Source organism: Ovis canadensis, chromosome 23 (genome assembly GCF_042477335.2).
Source record: "Ovis canadensis isolate MfBH-ARS-UI-01 breed Bighorn chromosome 23, ARS-UI_OviCan_v2, whole genome shotgun sequence".
In the NCBI taxonomy this organism is placed as follows: domain Eukaryota; kingdom Metazoa; phylum Chordata; class Mammalia; order Artiodactyla; family Bovidae; genus Ovis; species Ovis canadensis.
Window position 1 is genome coordinate 33,995,277 of NC_091267.1, and position 21,527 is coordinate 34,016,803.

Genomic DNA, 21,527 nt, shown 5'->3' on the forward strand with positions numbered 1-21,527 from the left:
ACCACACACTTGCAGTAAGTTGAATTTCTTTCAAGCTCTACAAATTCATTCTCAACTAATAGCTACAACCATTAGAAAAAGATGAGGAATCACTTTGATTGCCTTTGTGATTTGTTTGAGAAGATTCTGAAAAGCAAGAGCTCTGAGGACAGAGCTTCCCTGATTCCTGGTTGCTGATGGTGGCTGTGAGCAGTGGGATATTTCAAGAACCAATGAGCTACAACAAATAAACATGGTCACATCCCTTAACAGCACCAGACTGAAGCAGAAAAGCCACTGCAAGGCTCCAATCCCTGGACACTACCAGCTTTTGGTAGGAAGTCAATGGTTCTTCACTGGGAGTAGAGTCTCCATTTTTGGAAAGTTGTCCTTATTTGGAAGGATATTGGGCAATCTGATCCAAGAAAGTTCTTTGCCCTGGCTTATTTTTACTAATCCAACTTGTTGATATGTTTTAGGCTTGCTAAACCTAGTTAAGATGAATAATCCTAAAAGCTACTCATAATGCAATAAAACATGATTTAAGGTCAAACTGATCAACACGACTTACCCAACATTCTGTATTATGACCAAAATTACATTAAATGTGAATAACAGCAAGTAAAATCTGAGAGAATAACTATAATCTGACTTTGAAAGAAATTCAGTATCAATATATGTAATCCTTTTGGCACCCACATATTCAACCAGACACAAGATTTTCAATGCAATGATTCCTAAGACGTAAACAAAGTCTTCAAAGCCTTTTCCTTTTCATTGAGACTATATATATATATGCTGCTAAGTCACTGCAGTCGTGTTCGACTCTGTGTGACCCCATAGACGGCAGCCCACCAGGCTCCCCCGTCCGTGGGATTCTCCAGGCAAGAACACTGGAGTGGGTTACCATTGCCTTCTCCAATGCATGAAAGTGAAAAGTGAAAGTGAAGTTGCTCAGTCGTGTCCGACTCTTAGCGACCCCATGGACTGCAGCCTTCCAGGCTCCTCCATCCATGGGATTTTCCAGGCAAGAGTACTGGAGTGGGGTGTCATTGCCTTCTCTGATATATATATATATATATATATATATATAATTAAATATAATTATATAATTGTGAAAACTGAAGTATTAGACTAAGCCACTATCTGACAGGCCTCCTGAATGAATTATGGCTTCATTCATTCATTCGATCTTTGTTCACTTGTCCAGGCTTCAGGGAGACTGTATTCTTAATCTGTGAACTAACACACCATGCACGGGTCCTGGCACTGACTGGCAGTCCCTTGTGGAGCCTTCATGCTGCCTTCTGGGCCTAAGATGTAGGGTCCTTGAATCTGTGTCACTGTGTAACTTTATGAAGGCTGCCCTATAAGGCATGTCTCCACAGGTAAGGAGTGTCTGTCAAGAGAGGTAGCTTCCTGACACTGCACACAAGTCATGAGTCGGAACACCAACTCCATGGTGTCACACATGAATCATAATTCAAGTGATGGGGGTGGGAGGGGACATATGTATATCTATGGCTGATTCACACTGTTGTACGGCAGAAACCATCACAATATTGTAAAACAATTCTCCTCCAATTAAAAATTTAAAAAATCATTCAAATGATTATTTGAATCACTTACAATTTCTAGAACCCTCTGTGGCACCCTCCCCAAGTCTCTAATGAGAACTAACATTCCATTTGGTCCCTAAACATAAAGCCACCATCAAACAGGTGAAACTGAATGACCATCAGGCATAATACCAAAAAGGTACGATTCTATAAGAAAAAGCACGTACTTAATATGGAAGAAAACTGAGGTCCTAAGTATACTGTAGAAAATTACCTAAATTATGTACATTCCAGCAGAGCCCATCAAACTGACCTCAGCATGCTACGAACTGGCCCTTTTTAAAAGTACTCATACAATTCACTCTACCAAAGTTGCTCTGGTCTGGAATTTAGTCACAATGGCTCAACATACTTCAGTTCAGTCGCTCAGTTGTGTCCAACTCCTTGCGACCCCGTGAATCACAGCAGGCCAGGCCTCCCTGTCCATCACCAACTCCCGGAGTTCACTCAGACTCACGTCCATCGAGTCAGTGATGCCATCCAGCCATCTCATCCTCTGTCGTCCCCTTCTCCTCCTGCCCCCAATCCCTCCCAGCATCAGAGTCTTTTCCAATGAGTCAGCTCTTCACATGAGGTGGCCAAAGTACTGGAGTTTCAGCTTTAGCATCATTCCTTCCAAAGAAATCCCAGGGCTGATCTCCTTCAGAATGGACTGGTTGGATCTCCTTGCAGTCCAAAGGACTCTCAAGAGTCTTCTCCAACACCACAGTTCAAAAGCATCAACATACTTCACTGAAAAATTAACTCTTTCAAGGGAGCAGATAACAACACAACGTGTCTCTAAATTTAAACCAGAAAACAGCCACACTTACTGTTCACAGTTTAATAGTTAGAAGGAAGCTGAGGAATTTCTCTGCTAGGGCTCATTCCTCAGGAGAAGTCCCTGATGGCCCTTTCCCAGCTGTAAAGTGATGGTGCAGCTGCATGGCAGAGAGAGGGAGCCCATCTGAGGGGCAGGAAGCTGCTGGCTGGCTGAGTGCGGACATGCACCCTCCTCCAGACACGGGGCACTGTCTGGGGAGAGAGCTGGGCCAGCAGGTCAACTGAGCCAGGTGCCCTGCACCGGGTGCCCTGGGTGGGGGGTTCCTTACCCGTGCCCTTGTCCCGGGAGAGCTTGTCCTCCTTGTCCTCCCTCTCCAACGTGCTGCTGGAGGACGAGACGCTGGAGGCCGAGCAGTTGTCACGCTCATTCACCGCCTCATTCTGCCGCTCCTTCTCGCTCAGGGAGGCTCGCTCCTCGTGCTCGGGCTCCAGGGCCCGCTCCACCTCGCTCTCGGCTCCCGCGCCGGCAGGGGCTAGCTCCTGGCCGGCCTCATCGGCCACCTGCCCCACCTCTGCCTCCACGTCTGCCTCCGGTTCAGGCCCAGGCTCCCCGGCGCTGGCTGGGGGAGACAACAGCGGAGATTACAGTGAGGACGGGAATTTCGAGGCAATGTTGAGCGAAAGGGAGACCAGATGTGAGGCAGGAAGAATTTGAAAGTGGCCCTGAGACTCCCGTCACCTGGTTATTCAATCAAACTCTGTGGGAAAGGGGATGGCGGCTGGCATTCATGTCTCAAGTTGCTTGACCTTACAATACAGAGATCTCTCAGGTGGGTCTGATCCAACCTGGTGAGCCTTTTAGACACAGAGTGTTTTCTCATTAGTACCAGAAAAGGATGTCAGAGAGGTCAGAAGCACACGAAGTATTTGTCCTGACCATGCTGGCTTTAAAGATGGAAGGGCCCATTGACAAGGAATGTGTTGGCCTCTAGAAGCTGAGGATGATTCCTGGCCAATAGCCAACAAGGAACAGGGACCTCAGTCCTGCAAGCACGAGGAACTGAATTCTGCCAACAACCTGAAAGACCCTGGAGGTGGACTCTTCCCAGGCCTCCCAATAAGAGCCCCACCAGCCACAGCCTTAACTATGGCCTTGAGATACTCCTGGCCAAGAACCCAGTTAGCCAGGCTGGGTTTCTGACTCATGGGAACCGTGAAATAATAAACGGGTGCTGTTTTGAACAGCTATGTTTGTGGTAACTTGTTACACAGAAACAGCAGACGGATACATCAGCCTTTTGCTTCTTCAGGGAAAGAGGAAATAAGTTCATGGTGAATCAAGCTGATTAGCAAAGAGCAGTCTGATGTTAAGTTATCAGTTGATATAAAATATATCCAGTTGACATAAATAAATATTCACTGGGTAATTCTACTTTTTTTTTTTTGGCTGAGCTGTGTGGCATGTGGGGTCTCAGCTCCCTGATTAGGGATAGAACCCATGCCCCTGCAGGTGGGAGCATCCAGTCTTAACTACTGGACCGCCAGGGGGTCCCAGTCGGAGCTTTTATCAGTGACTAAACCAGTGAGGCCTGTCACCCTTTGCTTGAGTTATGCCTGCTCATAATGTGATGTTTGCTTCCCTGGTGGCTCAAACAGGAAAGAATCCGATTGCAATGCAGGAAATGTGGGTTTGATTCCTGGTTCAGGAAGATCCCCTGGATAAGGGAATGGCTACCCACTATAGTGGAATTCTCACCTGGAGAATTCCATGGACAGAGGAGCCTGGCGGGCTACAGTCCATGGGCTCACAGAGTCGGACACGATTGAGCAACTAACACTTTTACTTTTTCACTTTCAATGTGACGTTAGTCCATACACTTGGAAGCTATCTATAAGAATCGCCCACAGGCAAATAACTCTGTAAACCTATCAAGGCTGGAGATTTGTGGCTCAGGTTCCATGGATGTCATCCCCTAGAAGCCAGGAAATGACATAGGCTGCCATATGCATATTTTTACTGAGTAACCCTCTCAGCTGTGAGCTGTGGATGGATAGCAAAATGATTGGGGACACATATATATATATATAAATAAAGTCTTCCATGAAGGCCAGGTGAGGAGCAGTCACTCCTGAGGGCTGGGCAGAGCCACATGGCTGGAATCCTGGCAGTACCACCAACAGCACGTATTTTGAGTCTACACACAAACTGCTCGAAGCAATGCAGAGATTCAGGCAGGGTCTGTGCATGGGAGAAGTGGGAGGGGCCTGCCCAGACACCTAAGAACAGGCAGATGATGGGGGGGTGGGGGCTCTCTCTTTGTGGGGACAACCTGCCAGCTCAGGTGAGCGGGGATGGCTAAAACAGGGCACCCAGCGCAGCCCCCCAGCAAACCAGGCAGTGGCATTACTACGCAAGAGAAAAGCTCAGGCCTCGCTGGGCAGGGGGCCCAGCTGCCCTTCAGCATCCCAGCAAGAAGCCATTCTGCCAGGCCTCACTGGGTCCAGAACCCCCACCCCTCATCTGCTCTCAGGCTGTCTTCCCTGGAGAATGAGTCTGGGAACTGGAGAGGGAGGCAGTAGAGAGATGAGATGCCAGCCTCTCCTTATGTGCTGGGTAACTTCCAGCCACCCCAGGGAAGTGATCTTCTTCCCAAAACTTCCCCAGGGCCTTTTAGGTGGGAACTGGATGTACAGCACGAAGGGACTTCTGCCCACCTCCTCCTCCCCGGGCTTGATGACACATTGCAAGCCTTCTGCTGGGGACTCCAGCCTAGGGACAGGCACCGGCTTCCTGGGAGAATGGAGGAGATGAGGGTGAGGTGGCAGAGGTCCTCTGCAGTCTGTGGGGTGTCCCTCTGGGGTGTCCCCAGGAGGGCTGGTTTTGGAAGCCCCGTCTGGTCATGTGAGAGCAGCTTCCAGACTGAGACGCACTGGCTGGCAGCAGCAGGGAGAAACTGAAGGGCATACAGCTGTGAGCCTGTGTGCCCGAGAATGGGTATGTCGAGTGTTTTTCCTTAAAAGCAAAAACTGAGCTGGGTACAGGGAGAGAGTGAACAGACCTTTGAGAAAAATTCCCTCCGGTGTTAAAGGACTCTGTATGGTAACTGCCTTTTCATCTGATAATAGAGTATTTAGCAAAGAGATACACAACTCCCCTCATTTTACCAGCACAGCAAAAGCATAGTTTTAGCAACAGTGTCATCGTTGGGTTGACAGAGAGCATATGTTCTTACACACATTTACTTCAGAATAGCCACATCAAAATGAAAATGTGTTTCCAACAGCCTAGCATGTGGCATGCATTTAAGTTTGAATTGGTGAGCATATGGCGAAAACTGGCGAGGGTGTCTCCGTGGGGCTTTATCACTGACGGGGAGACGGCTGCAGTTGGTTGCCATCAGCCTGTGTCTACTCCCCATCCCCAGCAGACTGGCAGACAGAGCAGGAAGGATCCATCATTTGACGGCTGTCTGGCTCCAGCCTACACACACTCCGCTGTCCCATGTCCTTCCATTTTAAGCGGGGACTCTGGCTCCTGATCAGCCAGGGACTTCAGGGACAAGTGAGGCAAGGGACATGCCAGCTCTAGAAAGCCACACACCCTGGGGAATAAACAGTGTACTTTCATCCCGCTCTGTTCAGGCCTTACTTCCTGGAGCAGACATTTAAATGTGTGACCTGACCACTGGGGTGCTGTCTCTCTTTCATCGCTGCTGGGGTGACCGTCGTCTCCAAAACTACGTCCTGACCAGAATGCAGGCTCAGTGTCCATAAGGCCTCACTGCAAATCTGCAGTGTGTGATGCTATGCTATTGACAAACCAATTAAAGAACATTCACACACAGTCCATCAAGCCAAACCACCAAAGACGGAGAAGGGAGGGGACAGGGGGCATACACCTGGGCTGCTCACTCCTGACACCTTCTGCACAGAATACACCAGGTGACAGGCGTGCCCAGGACACAACACATACTCCTGCTTCAGAGGGCTCAGCACCGGGCTGGCGACAGGCCATAAAATCGCATCGAGGGGTCACGGTGGTATGGGGCCAGGCAGCCAAGTGAGGGATCTGAGAACCGAGTAAGAAGTCCCTGGACAAGATGCACAGCTGAGTCCTCCTTGAGCTGCATTAATCAAGCCCAGGAACAACGAGGCACAAGTAACCTGGGGGACAAGACTCTGCGCTCCTTTCACGTCCAAGGGCCCCCAGTGTGGTCTTGGGACCGCTACCTGCTCAGAAAGTTCTCATGGACACTTAGAAAACACCCCAAAAGTAAACACTGAACTCCAGAACATTCCTGCTCCCCTTCGCTTTCTCTTTGTCTGCACCTTTATTACCAACGGAGAAGGCAATGGCACCCCACTCCAGTACTCTTGCCTGGAGAATCCCACGGATGGAGGAGGCTGGTAGGCTGCAGTCCATGGGGTCACTAGGAGTCGGACACGACTGAGCAACTTCACTTTCACTTTTCACTTTCATGCATTGGAGAAGGAAATGGCAACCCACTCCAGTGTTCTTGCCTAGAGAATCCCAGGGACAGGGGAACCTGGTGGGCTGCTGCCTATGGAGTCGCACAGAGTCGGACATGACTGAAGTGACAGCAGCAGCAGCTATCACCAACAGTCCCCTCCACAAACATACAGCTGTCCCTTTGGAGTCACCACCCCAAGCCACGCCCGCTGCTCTCCCAGTACACTGGGGGAAAGTACCATCCACACTGGCTGAATCCCAGGGAAACAGGAGGAACCATGCAGGCCTGCAGGGAAAGTTCTCAGGGAGCTAAGGCATTTGCCAATACCGAGGGATGAAAATTCCTCACAACATTTCATGGACACCCAGCAACGGTGTCAGTGGTGAGAAGCACACGGACACACAACCCAGATCCAGCACTACAGACCTCGTTCTTATTGTCACGGAGGTTGCAGAGATGCTAAGAGATCCCACACAACACCCGTGACTTCCGTACAGCAAAGGTGGGCAAACCCGACCATCAGAGGACACAGGGAAAACCCCCACCCCTCAGTTCCCATCAGCCACAATAAACAAATATTTATAAGTGTGATGGATATTCTAAGAGGAAAGGCATGGTGCCCTGGGAGGGTCTGGCAAGGGTTTCTGGCAAAGCCTGGGAAGGGTCCTAAGACCCTGTACTAAAATGGTACTAAGCACAGACTTCAAGGGTGAAAAGGAACTAAAGAGGGAAAACTTGGCATGAGAGTTCTGGGTAGAGGGAGGAGCGTGTGCAGAGAACGGGAGCCCGGGGCAAGCAGGAGGAATGAAAGACGTCTGGGGTTGGGGACTGGGGCGACAAGCCTCGAGGGTGAGTTAGGGACCTGGGGCTTCACACTGCGGGGGCTGATGGGTGCTTAGGAAGAGACGGACCCTGTTCCACGTGACCCAAGAGAACTCCTGAGTATACCCACGTCACAGACAAACCACAGTTCCCGCGGGGATAGCTGAGATGGGCCGGTAGCTTCGGGGGGAGACTCCTAGTCAGTGTGGGGTGAACATTCAGGAAGCAAACCCTGCAGACAAAGAGGCTGAGGAGAAAGAGGTAAATGCCAGCTAGTGGGGCTCAAGAGGAGAAGAAAATGCCTAAAGGGCATCACTGGAAGAACACACGGGCAAGGAATCCCCTGGGTGGGGGGACAGTGTGTTTGTATCCAAGGGGCACGGGAGTGTTGCAGGCCAGTGGCCAGAGCACAAACTGTCTACTAAACCCCAACCTCTCTGTGGGGAAGGGTCTCTCACTGCTCTCAGAAAGCAAGGGTGGAGGGAAACTGCAAAGGCTTAGGTCCAGGTGCCAGACAACCCTTCTCCCCGCGGTGGGTGCAAGCTTGGAAATGAAATGAGGACATGGCAAGAAATGCTTGGCAACACAGAAGGCGTCCAGAGCTGGGATCTGTCTTCCTGGACCACATCCTGAGACAGCAGACTGATGGGATCTTGGCATTGCGAGGACACGCTTAGCAAAGGCCAGAAAAATGCATTTGGCCGGAACCTGCAGTGACCTGATTCAGAGAACTTTAAATTTTAAGGTTGGAGGTGGGGGAGTAGAAGGGAGGAGAAAGGAAAAAAAAAAAACTGTCTAAAGAGATATGGGGGATTTCCCTGGCAGTCCAGTGGTTAAGAATCCACTTTCCAATGCAAAAGATGCATGTTTGATCCCTGGTTAGGGAACTAAGACCCCACATTCTGCGGAGCACCTAAGCCCACACACCACAGCAAAGATCCTGTGTGCTACAACGAAGACCCAACCCAGCCAAACAGTTAAACATTAAAATGAGATATGGTAGGGGATAACGTGGGCTTCCCTGCTGGCTCAGGCAGTAAAGAATTCACCTGCAATGAGGGAGACCTGGGTTCGATCCCTGGGTCAGGAAGATCCCCTGGAGGAGGGAATGGTAACCCACTCCAGTATTCTTGCCTGGAGAATTCCATGGACAGAGCAGCCTGGTGGGCTACAGTCCATGGGGTCGCAAAGAATCGGACATGAGTGAGTCTCACAAACACACACACACACACACACACACACACACACACACACACGGGATAATTTACAGAATGTGGAAGATACAATAGGAAGGAAGAGATCTACAGTATATTCAAAAGAAGTAACAAGGAACTGGGTTGCTGCCAGCCTGTGGGGAGGGACTCATAAACTGAGCATGAACACTAAAAGGGAGTCTTTATCCAAAGGAAACAGATGTTACAGCAGAGAGGTTGGGAGCCGGGATGAGAACCATCAACCTGAGAACCACAGGGGAAGAGGAAAAACATAACTGTGTTGTTTGAGATAAGAGAAAAGGGTGCTCTAACGACCAGGATGTCCTTGATACAGATCACAAAACTGGGCAAGAGAAGAGGAGCAAGCAGGTCCTGAGGATTTCAGGCAGTTCATCCCTGTTTCAAGTCAGCTAGGGCAGACATCAACTCAGACTAGCTAGTTCTTAGCCCTGCACTAACTTCTCATCTGATCTTACCTGACCTCAGGCTCTGCTTGGCCTTAAGTGAATTAAAAACAAAAGCTACCATCTACAGAGTGCCTCTGACACATGGGTGCTGTCCCAGGAAACAGGGGCAAGTCACCCTATTTACTTCTCTTATCAACGATGTGAAGATTAATGTCCCCATGTGAGAAACGAGGAATGGTGTTCAGAGAGGTTAAGTAACTCATCCAGGGCCACACAGCATGCTGGATACTCTTGGCCTGCTCCAAGACCCATTCTCTGTCCTGCTTTGTGCCCTGGGAGGTCAGCCTCTGTAGGGAGGCGCTCCTGTGTTTGCTTTCCCTCTCAGTTCCAGGTGGATCAGCCCTGGGAGGCACCTGCAATCGCAGGAGGAAGGAGAGGCTGGTGTGTTTATGTTCCTGCTCTTCATGAGGGGCCAGTTGGGCAGAAGATGTCAGGCCAGCATTTCTGTCCTCAGGGCTCCCTTCCCAAGGCTACGGCTCTTACCCAGCCCGAGCTGTTCCCTTAAGCTTTTCCAGGCCTGGAGGCAGAAATGGTGTTGGCAGTTCCCCTCTGCTGCTCGTCTCTGGGCACTTCCGTGCACTCTGAAGGCCCCACTCTGCACCTCTGCACATGGTCCCTTCACAGCCTGCCCGTGGGCCCTTTGAGCACGCGTCACCTACTTCCAACAGACCCTTATGACGAGCAGAGCTGGGATTTGACCTTGGATCGGCCTGATTGAAAAGCCTGGGCTGTTAATCATGATGTTACACTGTGTGGTGGGTGACTTAAGCCATAAAGACAAGTACATAACCATTCCTGAAAAAAAAAAACAAACAACAAAAAGTGGGCACAAAAGTTCCAGCTCTGCTTTCATCAATGTCCCTGACAGCTGAGTCCAGAGCGTCCAACTGGAATCCCCTGTCATGCAATTTCTCTTTGAAGAGATAAACGGCTGGTAGAAAGATCTGAATTTAATAAGTCTTTGGGTGGCTTCAATTGATTTCAGTCTGTGATGGTGTCTTGATGACTTTGCCAGGACTTGGCTTTCTGGCAGGTCTTATGAAACTGAGGGTTGGGCCAGCCAGTTCTATGATAGCTGCTCCAAATGGTGTGGATTCCAGGGACCTCCTCAGTTCAGAGCTAATAACTAACACCATGGACTTTAAACTTGTGGTTTAATCACATAAACGTGAAAAAGGTCCCAAGAGAAAATGCTCACAACTTTGAAAATTCTTTAGATTTTGCTGTTGGTGTTGGGCCAATTCTTTCTAAGCTGTTCACTCAGATTCGCCCTGGAGCCAGATTTCTCAGACTCAGTACTCTGGATATCTGGGGTCAGATACATCTTTGTTGTGGGCAGGGGGGCTGCAGCCTATTGTCCTATGCATTGTCAGATATTCAGCAGCATTCCTGGCTTCTTCCCTCTGGAGACCAATAGCAGCTCCTTCCCAGTTCTGACAACCAAAAATATCTCCTGCTGCTGCTGCTGCTAAGTCGCTTCAGTCGTGTCCGACTCTGGGCGACCCCAGAGACAGCAGCCCACCAGGCTCCCTCATCCCTGGGATTCTCCAGGCAAGAACACTGGAGTGGGTTGCCATTCCAGACACTACCAAATGTCCCCCTGAGAGCAAAAACCACTCCTGGCTGAGAATCATTGCTCTATAGGAACAGGTTCATTAGGATGGGTCCAAATTCAGTCCACTTCAGCTTATTCCAAAAAAGACACATATTACCTGCAAAATACCGATTTACCAGTCTAATGAATTTGTATGCCTTTAAAATACAGCCCAGCTTTGTCCTCAAAATTAGAGCCAGAGTTTTCAAACGGGCTTGGGCCTAAACCACCCCTTAAGATGAAATCCATATATGTTCAAAATTACTTTCAAAAGCTCTTTTGGAAGATACCACCTTGGAGATCCCACACACGCCCTCAGAGTTCCAACAATCCAGTTTTCACTGAGCTTCTGTGGAACGCTGTAAGAAGTCCTGGGCTTACAGTCACGGGCCACGTTCTCTCCAACTACAGGTCCTTGGACTCTTAAATCACACTGGATGCAGCAAGTTGTTTAAACCACAAGAGACACAGGAGGTTCAATCATGGCTCAAGAGAAAAAGAGAGAGAGAACAAGACACCTTCCACCCTGAGGGTGGTTTGGACCTGATGGAGTGTAGCGTGTAGAGGTGTTAATGGTCGTAAGAGACTCACTGTGGAGACTGGATACCCAAGAGTCTTGAGTGCCACGCAAGGTCTTAAGTTCATGTTGCAGATGACGGAGAGCCACTAACAGGTTTTAAAATCATGGTATAGACATGATTTGGGGGGGAGGGAGGGGGTTGGGCTATAAGAAGAACCTGGGGAGGTGAGATACAGTAGAAGCTACAGAAATGGTCCAGATCAGAGATGGTTAAGATTGGACTGAAGCATTGACAATGGGGAGACAAGGGAGACGGCTGATTTGAGGGAGAAGAGCACATCGACATTGGGTGACCGACTGGATGCAGGGGTAAGCATTAAGGGAGAAGTCAAAGTCACCTATCTGCCTCCAACTTGAATAAGGAGGCCAAGAGAAACGGGCTTAACCAGACAAGGACTGGGAGGTATGAGCAGATTTGCTAGGTTTGTGGGGGAGAGATGAGGGACACCTCCCATCAAAATGCCCCTGACTGGTACTTGGTAAGTCTGAAGTGTCTAAGGAGTATTCAGATGGTGATGTCTAAGGAGGTTGGATACATGAGTCCTGAGCTCAGGAAGGCCACAGCTGGAGGGGTAGACACGGTGGATTTCAGCACTTGGCAGGTTGCTAAAGATCATAGATGGGCCTATGAAGGTGCAGGAGGTGTGGCGTGAACACAGGGGGTTGCTGGAGAAGGAATCCTGGAAAAATCTGACACCTAGGGGGCAGCTAAAAGAAGAGTCAGTAAGAAGATTGAGACAAATGAGGACAAATGTGAGACAAGATGATGAAATCACAATGACAGAAGACGATGACAACATGAAAGCCCAATAATGTGTTCGAGTCTAGAGAGTTCTAGAAGAAAGAGACAGAGTTGCTGAACCTAGAAAGTCAACAAAAAGCTGCTGGGACTTCCCAGAGTATCTGGTGGAGGTGGCTTCTTTAGAAGATCTCACAGCTTTGGAAAGCTCTAAAGATTTGTGGAACTCAGGAAAGGTCTTGAAAAAGTATCCTTTTAGGGACTGGAAAACCAGTGTTTGATTATCCTGCCTCACTGCTGGTGTTGTATCATTTTGTACAAATGCCTTGTAGGAGTGGGTGGTGGAAGGGTACGGGGAGGAGGGGCGCTGTCGGGGGGAAAGAGGGGAGATGGAGATGGCAGAGGAGAGAGCAAAGTCCTGAGCACAGGTAAGGAGGCGAGAAGAAACCTGAGAGTTACTCTTCTTTGCTGTACCACAGCCCCCGCCCGGGGAGGCCTTCTGACTGTAGCTGGAAACACTTACCCAAGGCTTTCCCCTGGGATGAAAGGCACTCCTGTCTCTCCGGATGCCCTGGAGCACCTCCAGACGCACACACCTCCAGACTGGGCTTTATAGCTCCTGATATTCCTTCTTCTTGTCAAATAGGAACAAACAAGCCAATGGCTGTTTCAAACTTGGATTTTTTTTGTTTAGATTAAACAGTTTTTAGAATGAAAATTTGATGATAAAGGTCAGTTAAAAATCACCATAACCCCAATCTTGGAAACAATTCTCCCTGGGTCTCTCATTTCTTGAGTCTTACAAGCAAAGCCACCATAGCCTTGATTCTGGACCATCCTTCTAAGGAGGTATGCATAGAAAACAGCCTTGTAAGACAGAGACAGTCTCCCACTGGAACCAACCACTACTTGGTTTATTGCCCACTGTGAGCAAGATCACGTCTCCCTCTGGGACAAAGGGAAGATGCGCTTACTGCCCAATAGAGATTTGAGATCCTTAAACTCCGGTTCCACTCAGTGTGGATGCAGGTGTCACGTGGGCATATTCACATCACCGTGTGGAAACTGACTTGCAGAAATGGCACAAATGCTGCTATCTTGGCTACTTCTATCGCTGTGAGTAATAAAGTCCTTTGTTTCTGACCCAGGAGTTTCGTGTCTTCTGCCAACATCCATGAGATCATGGCGGGCTAACTTACTAGCTTTTAAGTAGGGTGAAGTCTCAGACCTTTGGCAGATATTGACGCCTATTTGTCATCCATGAGATTATCATGGCGCTCATGTAATATCCTGCTTTAACAATGGTCCCAATGCCACTCTGAGCCTTATCTTTACTTAAGTAAACTTCAGCAGGATTTATACTTTGCTTCAGATAAACTCAGGACTATTTAATGTTTTATAAAATGGTACAAGAAGACACACTGCAGGCAACTGTCATTCTATGTAAGAGGAAAAATGGGAAAGTATTATCCGTTCCTTTTTTTTAGGAACCAAGAAACGGCAAGCACAACACTCCCATGATTCACAAAGGCTGTCAAATGCCCCCCAGCAGGCACAGCAGGCAGGGCCCTGGCCTTGCCCTTGGGGTGAGTCCCTGAGAGATTCTGTCTCACTGAACAAATGGCATTAAGTAGCAGCAGTCAGGTGAGGTGGGGCAGCCCTGAGTCACAGAACCACCAGGAATCTAGTTTCCTGCCAGCTCACGAAATCCTGGACTGGAGGTGTCCAGAAGCTTTATGCAAGGGAACCAGCAAGCATTAGGCTGATGATGGATGATGTTCCACTGCTCCTGTGCCAGCTGGAAACAGGATGCCAGATGTTTCTGATCTCTACCCCGTGGACAGGGTAACCTAAAAGAGCACCTTTTTGCCTGAAGGGCACTGAAAATATGTTACACAATGAAGGTAACAAAGATGCTCAGTCAGTGACTGGTAACGATGACAGCAGCCATGACGAATGAAAATGAGGAAAAATGATGATTCACTGAAACAAATTGAACATTTTATGCCATTACTGTATGTCTATATTTTATTCCCAGGTGCGAAGATCAGAAGACTAGAAGAATTATCATGTTTACCAGTAAATGCTTACTGTAACATTTACTGTAAACGCTTAGGGGCTTCCCGGGTAGCTCAACTGGCAAAGAATCCACCTGCAATGCAGGAGACCCTGGTTCTATTCCTGGGTCAAGAAGTTCCCCTGGAGAAAGGATAGGCTACACACGCCAGTATTCTTGGGCTTCCCTGTGGCTCAGCTGGTAAAGAATCTGCCTGCAAGGTGGGAGACCTAGGTTCTATTCTTGGCTTAGAGAAAATATCAGTTTACCATGCCCATAATTTCTGTAAGTGCCTCCAGCTGAGTGCTGGTGAATAGGCCGTGACCACATAAGCCACATTTTATATTTTCAGTGCCAAAGAGTAAGACATTTGGAAATATGTAGGAATCAATTACAGGCAGAAAAAAAATCATACTGTTGAACATATTTTTCCTTGACATAGAATTAATAGAGTACGGTAAATTTCTAAATGCATCTCTAACATGCTAGCTCTGTGTGTAAAATAAAGAGTACCGAGCTCAAAATAAGAAAAGTAATCTAGCCATTATGTGTGATTTCATGGCTATATTAATGAGTGAAATCACCTTATCAACTCTTGACAGCATCTTCCTTCTCCTGGGAAATGGTCATTTCTCTCATTTAGCCTCGGGGTGGGGGGGGCCTCCGGTATTTGAGCCAGGGAGCCTGGGAAGAACACAGTTCTAGCCTCCAAGGAAGGCAGTTCAACCCTGAGACATCCTGCAGGGACCACCGTCAACACCTGGTTTCGAGATCAGCTGTTTTCTCCACTTTGTTTCCATGAAATAGGTTACCAAGATCTGACACCCACTGGCATAATAGTTTACCTTGCTGCTTTGACTTCACTGTGGACCCACAGATTATCTTTTTTTTTTTCTCCTGGCCATATTAACTGGCCTGCAGGATCTTAGTTCTCCAACCAGGGATTGAGCCCCAGGCCCTTGGAATTAAAAGTGCAGTCCTAAACACTGGACTGCCAGGGAGTTCCTAGATTATCATTGTTTTCAATCCTCAGAATAATTTCCTTAAAGCCACATCGAAGAACTCCATTCCAAAAGAACACTGCACCTTTTCTCTACCTAGTGAGGAAAACTTGTTTGTTTCCAGAGTCATCTGTGAATGCTTTAAAATAACAGGAAACACATTTATTGGATAGATATTCTGATGGATACCATGAGGGCTCGGTGAAAATAAGGAAAGTGTAATTCAAGCAATGGGACTTCCCTGGTGGGCCAGGGGATAAGACTCTGCCTACCAATGCAGGGGACACGGGTTCAAACCCTGGCCCGGGAAGATCCCATATGCCGCGGAACAGCTGAGCCCGTGTACCACAACTCCGGAGCCTGTGCTTTGGAGCCCAGGAACTACAACTACAGAAGCCCTGGTGCCCTAGGGCCTGTGTCTCACAGCAAGGGAGGCACCGCAGTGAGAAGCCCATGTATTGCAACGAAGAGAAGCCCCCTCTCTGCAACTAAAGAAAGCCAAGAAAGCCATCTCTGCAGCAATGAAGACCCAGTGCAGCCAATAAATAAATAAAATTAAAAAAATAATAATTAAAGCAATGGATGAAGAGAACAGTCCTCCCATGGGTACCTAAACTGGGGGCTAATTGTCTCCATTAATTAGAGCACAGTGCAAACAAAAGCATTTGGGCCTGGCAGCTTGACACAAAGGAAAAATATTCAGATCATCATCACCAGTTTTAGGCACCACTGGGACAAACACCTGCTATGAACCACAAGAGGGCCAGATGGAAAAATAATTCAAGCACACACAGACTTGATGGTGGGAGTAGAGGCGTGATTTACACAAAAGTTACAGCAGATTTAGCTGGGAAGGTTTTTGGCTGAAAGATCTCACTAGACACCACATAATGCTACAGGTATTTTACCATTAACTCTTCCCTCTTCGTAAATATATTTTGTAAGGGAAAAGGGAGAGAAAGCTTTAATGTTTTCATATATTTTGTTATTAAAAGAATTCAAGTAAGAACTCACAAAGTGACCTTTAACCCTAAGGAATACATAATTCAGGAATAAATACTTGCTGTTCCTTTTTCTTTGTAAATATAATTCTGAAATGTAGGTCACAATTTTGATAGATACTGGGGAGAGGGTCGTGAGGGGATGGCATGGGATTCTTGGGAGCACCACCACAGATACCATGGCACAATGAATGGCTGGGTTGGAGTGAAACAGTGATTTTTACTCCCAGCATGGCATCAGCCGGATATGAAGCACATCCCCATCTATCCGAGCCTCCACTGAAGCATGGATAAGAGCATCTCCCTTCTTTACTGAGATGCACCACAAGGCATTAAAGAGCAGCATTTGGAAGGAAGCAGCTAAGTGCTACAGAAATGTGAAATGAATTATTAGCATATGACCCCACAAAGATAAAGAATGAAAAAGCGAGTCAACCCCTGGCATGTTTGGACCATCTGCCAGGTGTTTGGTGCAGGACAAACATCTGGATGTGTGATTATATATTTTATTCTTCCCCCAGCTGTGGGAATATTCTAAATATTAGGGATCAGCAAAACATGACTCTGAGCATTTGAAAAGGGGGACCTGGTGAAAAGATGAGACCATTAACCGGGAACTAGTGGAATGCTTCCAAGAATGATAACAAACCAGGTGAAGAAAAACCCTTATGTCACACCTACTTTTGTGTTCTGGTCCAAAGGCTCCAAATCAGAAAGATGCTTCATCAGTTTGCTTGAAAGCATCCTCTTACAGCCTTTCTTCTTCTACACTTAGACTTTCCAACTGAATAACTCGGTTATGTACTAGGACAAGGATGTTAGAACACTTTGCTGGTTCCAACTGATCTGATGGATGACAATAACTTAATATATGATGGAAGTGTTTCTAGATTCTATAAGAGCCACTGCTTCTCCCCTCTCCCTAAGGAAAAAGGAAACACCAATGCTATTTTGTTAATTTGTAACTGTGTCTAAATTCAAGCCCAGTATTCCTTTTTCTGATGTAGATAACCACTTAAGGTGTGACTTCAGTCAAACATTTTCTTACTCTCTGTTTACCCCAACTCTGAAGAGGAAAATGACATTTGCTATTTATCTTTCTGAAAGCATACTGAAATAACCTTCCACAAATGCATATTATGTACATACAAATTATTTCCTGTGTTCTGGTTAAAGTACTCTCTTTTTAAATGGATAGGATGGCTTGTTTGACTGACACTGGACAAAATACTTGAGGAGCTGTCTTGGTATTGCCACAAACATCAAATAGATTAAAAATCTCGAGGACAAACAGTATTTATAGATACTGACAATTCCTTCTTAGCGTGGGGCCATTCCGTACGTCACAGTTTGGACAAAACCCTTCTGTAAAATGCTGGAGATAACAACTCTTAGAGTTAAAAGTACCCAGATTTAGTCCTGAACCACAGCTTGCAGGGGGAATATTTTTTATATGGCCTCTGGAAATACCACCATTTAGATAGAACAGTGATATCAGGCCGAGTTTGGAAAGCACACTGCTGTTACAGAGAAATCTGTTTTCCTGATTCCCGGAGTCTTAACATTTTAAGACCGACATTACTCATCTAGGACTGAGCCGTCTGCCCAGGACAATCTTCCACGGCTCCAGGACCAGGAGTAACAGGACATGATGGGGAGCTGGGACGGAACCAGCCTGCTCCAGGAGATTGAGCCCTGAAGCTCGGAGAGCCAGCAAAGAACTGGACAGACAAGATGGTTCAGTTACAGCCAGTTCTGCTGAGGTCATGGAGTCCTGCCTTGTTTAAATTAGACTTTACGCCATATTTAGTCAGCCTTCCTAGAGTTAAAAGTTTAGTGTCTCCACTGTCTTCAGTTGGCTGAGCCTACAGCAGGCTGCAAGCCATAACACTCGATTAAACCAAACAGTGCTGGCTGCAGGGTTAGTCAACACGCAGTGTTAGGCGCCTGTACCCAAGAACGGTCCTCTCTGACAACGTGAAAGAAAACGGACCCACAATTTGCAGAGCTATCAGGAAAACTGCTGATGCTCCAAGGCTGCAGTGTATGATGGCACTGCTTTTCTCCAAATAAAGCTAAGACGACAGGCAATTTCTCCGGGGAGAGCCTGTCTGCATTCTAACACCCACCCCCATACCACAGGCCAGTCATCTTTACTATCTTCTTCTTTTTTCTTCTTCAATATTTTACTTCCGTTTGTATGAGGTCTGTGTTTCTTTGTTTGCTCTGATTAATCTTATCCTCTATCAGTGTAACTTAAACCAGATTGACAATTCCTATGGGAGGAACACTTATGGGGCAGGGCCAATAAATAAAGAACATGCAAATGACAGAGGAATAAACTAATCCTAACTTATTATCCTGTGAATTAGGATTAAATGTCAAAGTGAGCCTTATTTTCAGCATTCTCCCTTTCCAGTGATCACACACTGACAAGCTTTATAAATAATTTTGCTGTAGTAAGTGGCTCTGCAAACCTCTCGCTATTAGTGACAGCTCAGGTCACAGCCACCCCCAAAGCTTCCCATTAGCTGCCTCTCAGTATGAGTTTGCACGTTGGGATGGTTCCTGCCGCCTAGAAGCCTGTCTGATGTTAATTACCCCATCAGTTCCCCTCTACTCTCCCTTCACTCACCTTGGGGATGCTGAGGCGTTCCTGGGGAGGAGGATGATACCGTGGGAACCTCCTGCGAGTCTAGAGATGAAGGGCTACGACCCAGAGGGGCGGGGGAGGCGGGGGCTGCCGGTGAGGTCAGGTCCAAGGAGAGGTCAGCTCTGCCCCGGCTCGCACTCCGGTTTCTCAGCTCCTTCTCATGCGCCTCAGCTGCCAACTGCTCCAAGTATTTGTATCTGAAAGTTAAATTCCAAAGGGTTTCCGTAAAAAGAAAGAGGAGCCCGTGGCTGGTGCTTGTTTATGGATGAAACACCTGCAGAGTGAGCTGGTTTCCTGATGCAAAGAGCACAGCGCAGGGCTGGCTGGAGGGCCCGTCTGCCAAAAGCACCCAGCAAAGCCAAGATGCTAATGATTAAAAATCCTGCATCATTCATAACCAAACAAATTGGGGGAAGTGGTAACATCACAGTCTCCAGATACCAGATCACTGCTGCAGAATCCTAGTTTGCTCTTTTAGGAAACATTTGTGCAAACAAGCCAAACAGCAATAATGACCATCAAAAAGCCCCAACAGTGACAGCTGAAAACCACACACCCTCAGAGCTGTCAGCTGTGAAACGGGAGGGTGCCTTGGTGCAGCAGACAGGAACAATGCCCCAAAATACCAAAAGGTTGTTGGATGAAGCCCTCCCTGGATTTCTGAACCTGCTTCAACGCTAACAGCAATGTGACTGGAATTCACTTTGTTCTCTTGGTGTCGACCATGGAAAGTTTTTTATATTCTAAAATATTTCTGAGTAGGACTCAGACATCCAATAGCTTGGCCCTGACGTCACATATAGTTTATTCATCAAAGTCAGTTTAAAAGAACAAAGATACATCTGTTTTGCATTTCAGGCAGGCAGAACCCACTAACTGTTTATTAAGACCAGCTACCAATCATATTCCTCATAGAGTGCTTTATAGATTAGACCAAAATAACTCTGAAATATGTGCCTCTTCCAGATGTCTGCTAATTTTACCCGTCATTATTTGTTCAGGAATAAATTCATGAACTCAGCTGTAGCAGGTTTTTGACGATCATGTGTGCGTGCATGCTAAGTCGCTTCAGCGGTGTCCGACTCTTTTGCAATCCTATGGACTCTAGCCCACCAGACTCCTCCGTCCATGGGATTCTCCAGGCAAGAATACTGGAGTGAGTTGCCATGCCCAACTTCAGGGAATCTTCCCAACCTAGGGCTCAAACCCACGTCTCCGAAGTCTCCTGCATTGGCAGGCGGGTTCTTTACCACTAGCGCCACCTGGGAAACCCCTTTTGACTATTATACCACCACAAAACTTTGCAAACGCTTAATCCAGACCCTCACTCACATCCACCCAAACTCACTGCCTCAGTTACTTCCCAAGGGCAAGCCCCCAGCCCTAGACCCTGTAGCCCCCACCCAGACACTGCACACACGGCGCTCTGACTTCAGCTGGATAAGAAAGGCAGAGCACACAAACTGAACCTTTTAAAAGAATGTCTTTAGAAAGAACACATTTCTTCATCCATCCTTCAGGGGGTGTGGCTCCCAGGTCTGCAGTCATCACAGCTCTCCCGCCAGGCCCCAGGACGGGCTCGCACGCACATCTCCCCCAGGGGGGCCCTGTTTTGACCACCACAGCTGGAAGTGATCTTGCCCTTGCCTCTGAACTCATGTTGGATGTGTAGACCATTCAACTCAGATAGCATTTCACATTTACTGCCTGGCATATTTAGTCATCTTTTCACATACGTTAAGTCTGTTTTCAACACGCAGGTGATAGGACTTTTTGAGAACAGGAAGATGACCATTCTCAGTTCTTTCCCTGGGCACCGTGCATTCATGGGCTGATGGGAAGCAGGCAAAGAACCCACCAGGAGCAGCCCACCTGCTCTCATCTCCCTGCAGCCCAGGGCGCCAGAGGGCAGGGCCACCCGATTTCACTTTCTTGGGGAGTGAGCCTACTTTCCTGGTGACTCTCTGGTAAAACGCATGAAGTGGATTTGCATTTACAAATGTCTGTCTCACGGTTAACAGGGTGAAACTCGACCCAGAAAGCAAGCTTTAGAGACTCTGGACTTTCCTTGCCAACAACATCATCTCTCAAAAAGTAGCAAAAGTACCAAAAAGGAGATATTTCTGAAGTTAATGCAGATGGGCCCCCAAAAACTACCAGGTGGTGGAAGCGACAGGGATCGTGGAAGATAGTGGTCTTGAGGGCAAGTGTCGGGGCCTGTATTTTATTATAAAAGGGCTGGGGGCAAATGGAAGGCCAGGAAGGCTGGGAGGCCAGGAGATCCCATCACGGGCACACGTGTCCCCACGTGGAGTCCAAGTGGCAAGGGCAGGGGGCAGGAGGAATCCAGGGCAAACAAGAGGATCTGGACATGTCCCAGAGATGGGGATCCTAGAGGAGGCAAGCGATGCTCTAGCAAAATCAGGGAGAGAAGTAACGAAGCCCCACACAGAAGGCTTCAGGCCACGAGGACAACCCTTCACCAACCTCCATTTCAGCCAGCCCCACCCTGGCCTCTCTGGTCCCCTCCCTGTGGGCAGCCAGGCTGGCAGGTATGTGCTGGCAGTC

General features: G+C 47.8%; 1 protein-coding gene across 22 annotated transcripts in view; it reads right to left on the bottom strand.

Moving 5' to 3' along the window:
• The window catches only part of FHOD3 (formin homology 2 domain containing 3), a 530,360-nt gene that overhangs the window by 75,192 nt on the left and 433,641 nt on the right, over positions 1-21,527 (bottom strand). For all 22 annotated transcript variants that reach the window (XM_069568681.1, XM_069568674.1, XM_069568673.1 and 19 more), the window contains 2 exons: positions 18,942-19,156; positions 2,690-2,980 (listed from right to left, as the gene is read on the bottom strand). In XM_069568681.1, coding sequence (XP_069424782.1) covers positions 2,690-2,980; positions 18,942-19,156 — 506 coding nt within the window. The remainder of the gene's footprint in view (positions 1-2,689; positions 2,981-18,941; positions 19,157-21,527) is intronic.